Source organism: Chiloscyllium plagiosum, unplaced genomic scaffold (assembly GCF_037043375.1).
Source record: "Chiloscyllium plagiosum isolate Xiang-an unplaced genomic scaffold, Cpla_swu_hap1 HiC_scaffold_17, whole genome shotgun sequence".
Taxonomy (NCBI): domain Eukaryota; kingdom Metazoa; phylum Chordata; class Chondrichthyes; order Orectolobiformes; family Hemiscylliidae; genus Chiloscyllium; species Chiloscyllium plagiosum.
The window spans coordinates 16,265,244-16,277,412 of NW_028270155.1; the positions used below are offsets into that span (position 1 = coordinate 16,265,244).

General features: G+C 38.8%; 1 protein-coding gene across 7 annotated transcripts in view; it reads right to left on the minus strand.

Annotated features, from left to right (window-relative positions):
• wwox (WW domain containing oxidoreductase) overlaps window positions 1–12,169 on the minus strand; it is a 948,132-nt gene that overhangs the window by 363,521 nt on the left and 572,442 nt on the right. The window contains exon 9 of one of the 7 annotated variants that reach the window (XM_087995716.1): window positions 11,717–11,752. The exons of the other annotated variants lie outside the window; for them this stretch is intronic. Within the exon in view, the coding sequence (XP_087851842.1) occupies window positions 11,732–11,752 (21 nt within the window). The 3' untranslated portion in view covers window positions 11,717–11,731. Of the gene's footprint in view, window positions 1–11,716; window positions 11,753–12,169 lie in introns of those variants that run through there. 7 annotated transcript variants of the gene reach the window in all.

The following is a 12,169-nucleotide window of genomic DNA, read 5'->3' on the forward strand; positions in this document are numbered from 1 at the left end:
CCTTTTAGTGTTTTTTAATTTTATTCCAAGTTAATGTGAATGGTGCCTATATGTAGGTGACAGTATGCACATTCCACAGTATTTGACATTGAATACATGTGACAATAAAGGATAATCCAAATTATTTGTTTCTGTTTAGATCCCACCATATCTTCTAATCTCTTTACCCAATTTACCTTAGCCAACTCACCTCTCAAAGTTTGATTTGTACATATTTAGTTTAACCAGGTCACTGTCAAGCTCAATATAAAACGAAGGATATTGTGATCATTCCAATTAGAAAATATTGTGATCACTGCTCCCTAGAGTCTCATTCACTACAAGGTTACTTATTAAGCGTTTCTAATCACATAATACTGGATCTAAAATAGCCTATTCCTGACTTGACACATCAATATATAACACTGATCTGGAAAACTATCCTGAAATCATCCATTAACTTGTTTCAAAGTGATTCCGTTTATATTGATGTAAAAGAGCTGGTGTTGGACTGGGGGTGGATAAAGTTAAAAATCACACAACACCAGGTTATAGTCCAACAAGTTTATTAGGAAGCACTAGCTTGGACTATAACCTGGTGTTGTGTGAATTCCTAACTCAGTTTATATTGAGAGTTGACTGTCTTTTTAATCTCCACTGAAAACTTTATATTTCAGCAACAAACACCTCAATAATTCTCAACTAACAGTTTATGTTCTAGTCTATTCCCTGGCTCATTTCTTGTTATCTAATTTTCCACACAGATGCTCTCTAAGGTTACAAAGCAATTTTTCTCCGTTTTATCATCTTACACTTTTCTTGTTTTTTTAACCAAACAGCAACAACAGACAGCAGTAGGGACAGTGGACAGTAAGTGTTCCTTCATCCTGGCAAATACAGTGAGGTACCCACATCCTTTAACAGGCCCTTATTTGCTGCAAATTCTCCTCACAGCCTCTTCTAATCTCTGGTTAAAATAACAGAACGAAACACAACCTACTAAAGAAAGAATTCCAGCAGCTTCACTGTCACTTCAAACATAGGTAAGTGTTATATTATTGAGAGAGAAATGGCTGATATCCTATCTGGTGGATTAATTAATTACAGAAAAGATCCACAGAGTGTTTGCTTTTGCAGCTCGTTTTTAGTTTTTTTGAAGTGGCAGCTCCACAAATTTTGGTTATACTTCAGCCACACTAAATTGAGCCCACTCAAAATGTAAATATTTTGATACTTGCTCTACTTAAAAGAGTTGGGAGTGCCTGGTGGAAACAATGTAGAGGAGACTTTACATTCAGATTAAAAAATAGACGGGTTTTACTTTCAGTTTAGAAGAGGAGAGAAGGCTTCACCCTGTATCTAACCTTTTGGTGTCCCTGTCCTGGAGGTGTTTGACAGGGACAGTGTAGAGGAAGCTTTACTTTCAGTTTAAAAATGTAGAAAAGGCTGCTGGTTCCACCACAAGACAAGGAGCACAGTGTCCACAAAACCCACTAAACGAGCGCTCCACTCAGAATGTTGGTTTTCATTTTGCTTTTTGAAAGCACATTACTTTATAGAATTACAGTTAAGTGCAGCATTATGCTGTTTTTAACTCTCGAGAGCTCAGGCTGTAAAATAAATGAGAGAAGACTGTTTCCAGGAATTCTTATTTCTACTAGTTTGCTTGATGCTGAAAAGTCTCAGTGAAATCCTGGCATGGCTGTTGCTCGCTTTATGACTTTTCTTGGGGCACTTCACACAGCAGGGTGACCATGATGGACATCACCCAACATTGTAGTTACTGTGTTTACAGTCTGTTACTGCCGTTTAGCTCAAGGCCTCCACTGAGTTATCCCAAATGGAAACGTTTGTCCTGCTGAAATTTCCCAAAGCTATCAGCAGTTCATCTGCAAAGTCTAATGGGAGGCATTAGGATAATTACGTTTCGGTTCAAAATTATTTAAGATACCACCTCTCCACACTGTTGGGTGACCCCTTCAGATCAAAACAAATGACAATTTTAAGACAGCAATGAAACATGTCAGCTAATACACCTCAGCAGCAGATATTCTCCATTGGTTATAGTGGTGACTGCATGTGGTCACAAATACACAGCTTACCTTTACAGCTGTCTAAAAAAAACAGTTTATGACAAATTATTTGGCCACAGGAAACCTATTAGGTTTAAATGTATGGGGTAGCTATGCACAATAACTGCACAATACTTTGCCCCTGCTTGGATTGCACAGTTGAAAGTAGCTGGCACTCTGCACGGAGACAGATTATCAAGGTTTCGATTTTTCACTTTACTTGTCAAGGATCATTTGGAAGCTGTGTTTTTGCAAAAGTGCTCAGAGTAAATAGACCATCAACTGTTGTTTCAGGTTTGCGACAGATACCATCTGCTGGCTTGAAAAGAACCCAAAATTTTGTCTCTGAACATTTTAAAAATGAAACCTGATATGGCGACAAATTCCGTGGTTCACTGCTAAAAATATTTAGTTTCCATTTATAAGCCGATGACTGATGGACAAGTATTTTGGAGACATAATCAGTTGGAGAGTTCATGCTTCTGGGTTTGCCAGCTGCAGATCTATACTCGAAACACATCACAAAGAGGATGAAAAAAAAACTCAGCCTTATTACATGTTGCCTAGGACACTATTATAATTTATGTTTGTATATGGTTATCCAAAAGCTCTGCAAAGTTTACCCAATATCACAAGCAGGTGATGAAGGGTGAACTAGTTCCCTCATTTCCAGCCCTTCTCATTTAGAGTCAGAAAGTCATACAGCACGGAAGTAGACCCTTCGGTCCAACTAACTCTTGTCGGACACAGTCCCAAACTAGTCCCACCTGCCTGCTCCTGGAACATGTCCCTCCAGACCTTTCCTATTCATGTATCTAACCAAATATCTTTTAAACATTGTAATTGTACACGCATCCACCACGTCCTCAGGAAGTTCAATCCATACATGAACCATCCTCTGTGTAAAAGATTTGCCTCTTGTGCCTTTTTTAAATCTCTCTCCTCTCACCTTAAAAATGTACCCCTGGTCTTGGAATTCTCCATCTTAGGGAAAAGACAAGTACCATTAACTCTATCTATACCTCTCATTATTTTATAAGCCTCTATCAGGTCACTCTCCACCTCCTACGCTCTAGTGAAAAGAGTCCCAGCCTATCCAGCCTTTCTTTATAAATCAAACCTTCCATACTTGACAACATCCTGGTCAATCTCATGTGAACCTCTCCAGCTTAATAATATTCTTCCTACAACTGGGCAACAGGAACGGGACACAATATTCCAGAAGAGGCCTCAACAAAGTCCTGTATAACCTCAACATGATTTCCCAACTTCTACAAAGGACTGAGCAATGAAGGCAAGCGTGTCAAACGCCTTTTTAATCAAACTGTCTATGTGTGATACAAAATTCAGAGAATTATGTACCTGCACCCCTGGGTTCCTCTTTTTTACAATACTACCCAAAGCCCTGCTGTTAATAGTTTAAGCTCTATCCTTGTTTGTTGTACTAAAATGCATTATTCGCATTTATCCAGATTAAACTCCACCTGCCATTTTTCAGCCTATGGACCCACTTGATCAGGATCACTTTGTCATCTTAAAATATCTTCTTCACTGCCTACAATGCCACCAATTATTGTGTCATCTGCAAACTTACTAACCATGCCTTCTATATTCTCATCCAAATCATTTCTATAAATGACAAACAATAGAGGACCCAGAACCGATCCCTGTGGAACACCGCGGGTCACAGACTTTCAGTCAGAAAAGCAATTCTCCACCATTACTCGCTGTCTTCTGCCATTAAGCCAACTGAACTAAAATTTAATTCATGAGCAAACAAAGGAGCCAATTACCAAGGATTTCTTGAGTAAGTCATAGCATGATACATTATAGAAACTGACCCTTCAATCCCACTCATCCGTGCTGACCAGATATCCCAATCTGAAATATTTGCATTTACTAGCATTTGTCCAAACCCTTCTAGACCCTTCCTATTTACATACCCATCTAGATGCCTTTTAAATATTGCAACTGTTCCCACCTCTATCACTTTCTCTGGCAGCTCGCTCTATGCACACACCACTCCCTGCATGAAAAAGTTGCCTCTCAGGTCCTTTTTAAATCTTTCTCCTCTCCCCTGCACCCTTTCTCCTCTAGTTTTGGACTGCCCCACCCTAGGGAAAAGATCTTGTCTATTTACCCTATCCATGCCCCTCATAATTTTATAAACCTCGATAAGGCCCCCCCCTCAGCCTCTGAATCTTCAGGGAAAAAGGCACCAACTTATTCAGTCTCTCCCTTTAACGCAAACCCTCCAGTTCTGGCATCATCTTTCAAAATCTTTTCTGCACCGTCTCAAGTTAAACAACATCCTTCCTGCAGAAGGGCAACCAGAATTGTGTGCAGGATTCTAAAGGTGGGCTCGCCAATGTCCTCCACAGCTGCAACACGACATCCCAATGCCTATGTTCAATATTTTGACCAATGAAGGCAAATGCCTTCTTCACAACCCTGTCTACATGCAACTCCCCTTTCAAGGAACTATGCACCTGCACCCCTAGGATTTTTGTTTGGCAACACTCACTAGAGCTCAACCATCAACTGTAGAAGTCCTGCCCTGGTTTGCCTTACCAAAATGCAACACCTCACATTTATCTAAATTAAACTCCATCTGCCACCTGTTGGCTCGTGGCCCATCTGATCAAAGTACTCTGACATAATCTTCTTCACTGTCCACTACACTACCAATTTTGGTGTAATCTGCAAACTTCCTAACCATACCGCTTATATTCACATCCAAATTGTTTACATAAATGACAAAAAGTAGCAGACCCAGCACCAATCCTTGTGATACACCACTGGACACTGGCCTCCGGTCTGAAAAGCAACCCTCCACCATTATCCTCAGTCTCCCACCTTCAAGTGAATTTTGTACCTAATTGATTGATTAGAAAATATCTATACACTGACTGCTCAGATGCTGTCCTCAGAGAAATCTTTAAAAAATTGCAAAAGTAGCTCTTCATGTATGTTTATATCAAATAAAGATTGTTTGTTCTGATCAAAACATCTAACTCTCAAGGTGTATTTCGCCTATTGAGACAAGGCCTAACCCTTTCTGTAGTACTATTTTAATACAAGAGAAATGACTTCCTTTCTCAATCTGAAAGACGCTCATTTTCTGTATGATCATGAGATTGTAGTCAATGAGACACATACTTTGAACAACATTTTTTTTAAACGAAAAGTACAGAGTCCACCATAAAATGGCACCAACTTTATCCAAATAGTTATGAACCACATAGGTTATAAAATCCATCACTGAGTTCTCATAACATTTCAAAGTTGTGTAAAAATCCTCAGCTGGAGAAATTTTTCACTGTCGTAAGTATGCTCTGAAAATTCCACAAAAAATGTGTACTTCAAATTTAATTATCGGTATTTGAAAGTTATTCCAGGCTCCATTTATTCACTAAATAATTGAACTGTCCTAATTTCAGCTTCCCAAAAATAATTTGCCAAGTATTTCTGTTTATCAACATGCAATATAATGAACTCTAAGTAGGCTTCAGCAGGTTTTGGCTCTTGCCAAAGACTTTTGTTACATGAAACAAACATGGAGGATGCTGGAGAAACTCAGAATATCCGCTGACTGAGATAAAGAGGAACAGTCAGTTCTGCTATAACGCGGTAGCTCCATTCTCGTGCAATCCGTGTTATAAAAAATAAATCACATAGTATCAGCACTGTTTAAACTAATGGGACCAGAGTCATATTATAACCAATGCATGCTTTAAAAGCTATGGAGCTGAAAAATGTGTTGCTGGAAAAGCGCAGCAGGTCAGGCAGCATCCAAGGAGCTTAAAAGCTATGGAGACAGCCTTCCCAATTTGTCAATCGTGTTATAGCAAATTTGCACTCACAAAATGCATGTTATAGCAGAATGACCTGAACTTTATTTTGAATTTAATTTTGAAGAGAAGTTTATTATTTATTAAACCTAAGAAACAATAATGAAATTGAAACAATAATGAAATTGCAACATCAAGCACAAACACAAGTAATAATTTTACAAAGAAAAAATATCTCATACAAACAGGGAGAACAAAAGTTGAAGAACTCTTAGAGTCTTTCAGGTATTAAATTCTTCGTCTGAGACCACAGTTTAATGGTGGACTTGGATACCCAACTACAGCTGAATGTAGAATGTTTGAGTTCTCAGTAATAGTTGCTTACTCAGTTTACTTTTTTTTACTGAACTCAGTATTGTAAGATATTGAGAGAAACAGGCAGGGGAGAGGGGAGGGGAGTGAGAGAGCTGGAGAGAGAGAGAGATCCAGTTCCTGTGACATATCTGATTTTGCTTTCCTCTACCTTGCTCCCTTAAACCTACCTGCTGAATTATAGTCCAGTGCACATTCTGGACTCTAGATTTATTGCCTTTTCAGTGTCTTGTCTTGTTCATTTGCAGATGAACCTTTCATCTCCCAATGTATGAAATGATCACATTAAAACAGGTGATGCAAAGCTCATGGCAATTTCAGTGTGAACGGCTTTGTTTATTTTACATTGTTCGCTCAGTCTGCAGTCAGGTAACCACTGCAGCCATTTTAGCTCCATCTTCGTTTTAGTTCATGAAAAGTCTCAGGTGTGACAGTCAGATGACCGATGTCAAAATTCGATAGTCCACCTTTAACATTACCCTAGCACCAAGAACACTGTGGCTTCTTGGCACAGTTATGAATTTTTTTTAAAGTCAGAGCATTTATTAACATCTTAGAGCAATTGTTTTGTTTAGTTTAGCCTTTATACGCAGATGCTGTTCTATTCAATGCGAGCAAGGTAGTTCCTCACACAGGCAGGGGGATAGCTGAGTTACAAAATCAGGATTTTTCATCTCTCTCTTCCAAGGAAGAAGCTGCTGACCGTATTCTACTGAAACAGGAGGCACTTGAAACATTCAATGAGCTGGAAATTGAAAATTATGACGTATCAGATAGACCAGCTATACTTAAAAGTTGATAACCGGCCAGGACTGGATAAGATACATGCAGTGACAGTGAGTGAAGTAAAGATGGAAGTTATGGAGTGTTTGGTCATAAGCATTAGATGCAGAGTGGAGGCAGAGGACTAGAGATTTGCGAATGATACAAAAAAAAGGTAAATATAGGCCCAGCAACTGCAGTATGTTAGTTTAACCTCAGTGGTGTCAAAGCTTTTATAAATGCTAATCTCTGACAAAATTAGTAAGCAATGAATTAAGGAAAGATAACACAGATTTAAGGACACTTCTGTTCAACTAACTTGAGCTTTCAGAGGAGGTAACAGAGAGGGTTGATGAGCCTTCAACAGATCATATGATATGTGTGGATTTCCAAGTGGCAAAGTTAGAGCCCATGAAATAAATGGGTCAGTAGTCACACAGACACAAAATCTGCTGAGTGGCAGGAAACAGAGTATTACTGATTCTTTTCAGACTGGAGCAACATTCATAATTCAGTTTCCCAGGGATCGGTGTTCGATCGCTATGTCTACGAATGTCCCACACTTTGGCACAATCTCAAAATTCACAGATTGCACAAAACTTGGAAGCATTGTGAACTGTGAGAAGGATTCTGAGAAACTTCAACTGGACATACATAGGCTAGTGGATTGGACAGAATGACAGAAATCAATGCAGAGAAACATGAAGCAATTTTGACAGGAAGAACAAGGGAAGGCCAAAGAAAAACAAAGGATATAGTCTTAAAAGGAGCTGGAAGAGCAGCTGCACCTGGGGGTATATATGCAGAAAATTGAAGGTGACAGAATAGCTTGATAGCCCAGCAATTAAAGTATATGGGCTTCATAAATATAACACAAGTATAAAGCAAGGATATTATGAGAATCCTGTATAAAACACTGCTTCGTGCTCAATTGGAGCCATGCATCCAGTTCTGGATACCACCTTGTCAGAAGGTTGTGAAAACATTCAGGAGAAAGATTCCAGGGATGATGAACATCAATTACATAGATAGGTTGGACAAGTTGGTGTTGTTCTCCTTGGAACAGAGAAGATTGGGAAGAGGTTTAGTAGAGATGTTCACAATCATGAGATACCAGGACAAAGTAGATAAGGAGCTACTTTTCCCATCGGCAGACATCAATTTAAGCTGATTGGTAATAGAAGCAACAACAACATGAGGGAGCTTTTCTTAATATATTGAGTGAGTAAGATCTGGAATCCACTGGCTTATATTGTGGTGAGGGCAAATTCAAACATAACTTTCAAAAGGAGAATCAGATAATTATCTGAAGAGAAATGATTTGCAGAATAAAAAAGGGTGCGTGGATCCAAAGGAGTTCCACTTGCAGCAAACTGATATAGACACCATAGCCAAATAGTCTCCTACTGTATACCAGCCAATGATTCAAGGAATTTATGTTCATAAGTGATTGCTTTCAATTTTGTCGATAATACATCATGTCATGAAATGGTCTTGTGTTTTCTGTGACAGTGTGAGGCAGCAATTTTTTACCTTCACTATTTCCCCTGGTAGCACTTTCAGTCAAGTGCCATTCAGGGCTGCAGCTCAAAAATCTAGGCGCTCCAGTGCAGTACTGAGGAATGTTGAACTGCCAAAGATGCTATTTGTTGGATGCAACATAAAAGTGAGGCTCCGTTTGCCCTCTCAGGTAGAAATAAACAATCTATTTCAAAGAAGTGTAGAAGAATTCTGGCACATATCGTGGTCGATAATTATGCGTCATCAACATCACAAAAGCGAAACGTTGATAATTATTAAATTGCTGCTTATGGGATCTTACTGTACATGCATTGATTACTCCATTTCCTCTAATTCAACAATGACTACAAAAATAAAGTAGGATAGCAATATTAATAATGATACCTAATTGAGGATAAAACAATTTGTTGTGGAAATCAGCTGATGGGTTTGGGGTTGCATGGAATTAACATGATGACCTGACAGCATTTTCTGTCCAAAAATGTTTAAATTGGCTGAATACTTGTTTCTTTTTCATTCTTAAAGTCTATGGTGGGATGGGGAGGAAGAGGGTGTGGTACCTGGGGATAGATACATGAGGGTCATCTTGCATGACTATCCAATAATGAACAGTCGTAATCATTTGCAACACTGGATATTACTTAATTAAGTAGGAATGTTTTTCATTGTAGAATTGCATTTTAAACTAAAATGCAAGGCATGCAAAACTATAATAGACTAAGGATTCTTAATCAATACAACAGGTATTTCAGTGGTAAGGGGTTAGTGCATTTAAACCATTTTTTACAGCTCAATTTCCTTCCGATCACACCAGCTGACATGTCCATATGTCATTATAAATCCGCCTGTGAATCTGCAGTAAATGGCTAAGACGGTTACATTTAACAGCTGCATGCCAGAGAATTTATCATTTCTTTTTGCCATTTGAACCGTTTCTCACACCTTCGTTCAGTTTGGGGATGAAATTATACATTTTATTCCTTTCACAATTCGTGGAAACCTCACCATATAATTTGCATTTTTGTTTAATTCTTGCTCAATGGTGAGGCAACTTTCTCACTTTGTCACAGCTTCCTGCAAGTTTTCAAAAACAAACCTCAATGTACTTCTGGAGGTTGAGTTTCTCTCAAAATGCTCATCAGGAAAATGGAATGAGGGAAATAAAAATCCTTTGGAATCATTAAAAGACGATGCTACAAGACACAAGATGTGACAAATTCTCTTGTCCTGTCTGAATAAATATACAGCAACATGAAATTTATTCTGGATAACTAGGTACTATACATGAGTGTTCGCTTGTTCAATCTCGCAGCTGCATTATGGCAGTTGTAACACTCCTCAACAGTGGCTGCACTGTATTTGTAATTCCATTGATTGTTATGGGTGTGCTGCAAATTTTGATGAATTCCTTGCCAGTATGTTCACTTGTTAATTTCTTTCTGCTTAAAGGGAAATCGACCCTAACGAAGAACACAGTTTATAATCCCATTTGCCCCTCTGTTTCAGTACATTAGCCTTGTGCCTCTCAAGTCAGTCCCGTTACTGCACATTGTGATGACGCAAGTGGCGAGTAAGACCAATGGTGTTTTGCAACCAATGGAAGGAGTCCTGCAATAAGTCCAACTTACTCTTCAATCTTTCATCATCACGAACGAAGAATGGGCGTATTGAGAAGGAATTAAGGGGAAATGGTGGCCTAGCGTATTATCATTGGACTGTTAATCCACAGACCCATGTAATGTTCTGGGGACCTGGGTTCAAATCCCACCATGGCAGATGGTTTCAATAAAAAGAAAATCTGGAATTAAGTGTGTAATCTAATGATGACCATGAACCATTGTTGATTACCTAAAAAGAAACCCATCTGATGTATTTTAGGAAAGGAATCACTTAAGGAAATCAGAGGTTTAGATAGGGTGGACAATGAGAGCCTTTTTCCTCGGATGGTGATGGCTAGCATGAAGGAACAAAGCTTTAAATTGAGGGGTGATAGATTTAGGACAGATATCAGGGGTAGTTTCTTTACTCAGAGAGTAGTAGGCTTTCCTGCAACAGTAGTACACTCGCTGATGTCAAGGACATTTAAATGGGCATTGGACATACATATGGATTATAACGGAACGGCGTAGGTTAGATGGGCATCAGATTAATTTCACAGGTCGGCGCAACATTGAGAGCTGAGGGGCCGGTACTGCACTCTAACGTTTTGTGTTCAATGAAACTACTATCCTTACTGGTCTGGCCTATATGTGACTCCAAACCCACAGCAATGCAGTTGATTCTTAACTGCCCGATGGGCAATAAATGCTGGCTTAGCCACCGATGCCCTCATCCTGTCAATCAATAAAAAAGATCGGAACTAACCTCAGCTGCAGGATCTGGTGGATACTAGTGTTACACTCTTCCCAATATTATTTCTATTGATTTCAATCAAGCTGTGTGTAAAGTTAGTGTTGCACCCAATCCTATCAGATTCCTGACCAAAGAACAAGGTTAAAATTGTATCAATTACCTCAGCTTTTGGCGGAATTTAAACAAGTCAGAGGGTGGGAATTGGAGAGGAGCTGCCATGCTTTCCTATGGGGACAATATACCTGTGACAAGAACAGAAAATACTGGAGAACCTCATCAGGTCCAGTAGCATCTGTAGAGAGAAAGTAGATAGTCAATGCTGCAGTATTGCATTTTATTTCTTCAAATGAGTCTTCACTGTCTCGGCAGAAGAAGCAGAGAGTGGATGCAACACAAAAGGACCTCCCCATATGTATAAGCAGACGTATCAATGAATACCAAATGCAAGTCTTCCAAGCTCAAACAAAAAGTTATTTATAAATGGTTTTCACATTTACTCGCTTCACACTGAAAAATCTTAAGTGCATCCAAATGTGAAAAAAGATTTGGAAGCCTAGTTGAAGAAATAGGTGAAGGAAGAGCCTGTTGATTAAGCAAAGGCATTAAGTCTGAGAGCACTGCATTCCTTCACTTACACATTACAAATGAACATGGATAATAAAGATATGATCTGTGGTATTTTATTCTCAGCTTTAGTTGTCATCACAATTTCAGTAAAATATAATAGCAGGCATTTGAAGCATTTTTGTAGTTACCATTACAAGAATTTTCTCATCAGACTTTGAGGGACTGTAATGGTGGGTGGGTGACATTTTTACGTTCTGTTCAGTTATTCGATGGAATACACCCAGGAGTACAGTTGTTGCTTTTGCTCTTCCAAAGTTAAGCTGTGATTGGAAAGCACTTTGAAGGAATAAAAGATCAAGGTGAAGAATAGGTAAAAATGGAGCAATCTGACACAAAATAGTAAGCATTGGCCAGAAATAAAATATAAGTTCAGCACCATTTTTCACAATTGGCCTAATGGCAACAATAGCTTTATAAAACATTGGTAACATTAAGGTTCAACATGGATCATTTGAAATATCTGTAATGTTCAATAAATTATGAACCTCCTGGCAGCCATGAGCTCAATTACTTTTGTCTGTCATGTAACCTCAAGGACTGTCTCAGCACCAATATTCTCACCTCTGAAACCTGGTAAAGATAAATAAATGCGATTGCAAAGTAAAGAAATGCTAATGCTGCTCATTGCAACATCTGCCCTATTGGCCAATTAGACAAGCAATAAATTAATCAGCCAATTATGTTTCAACTATT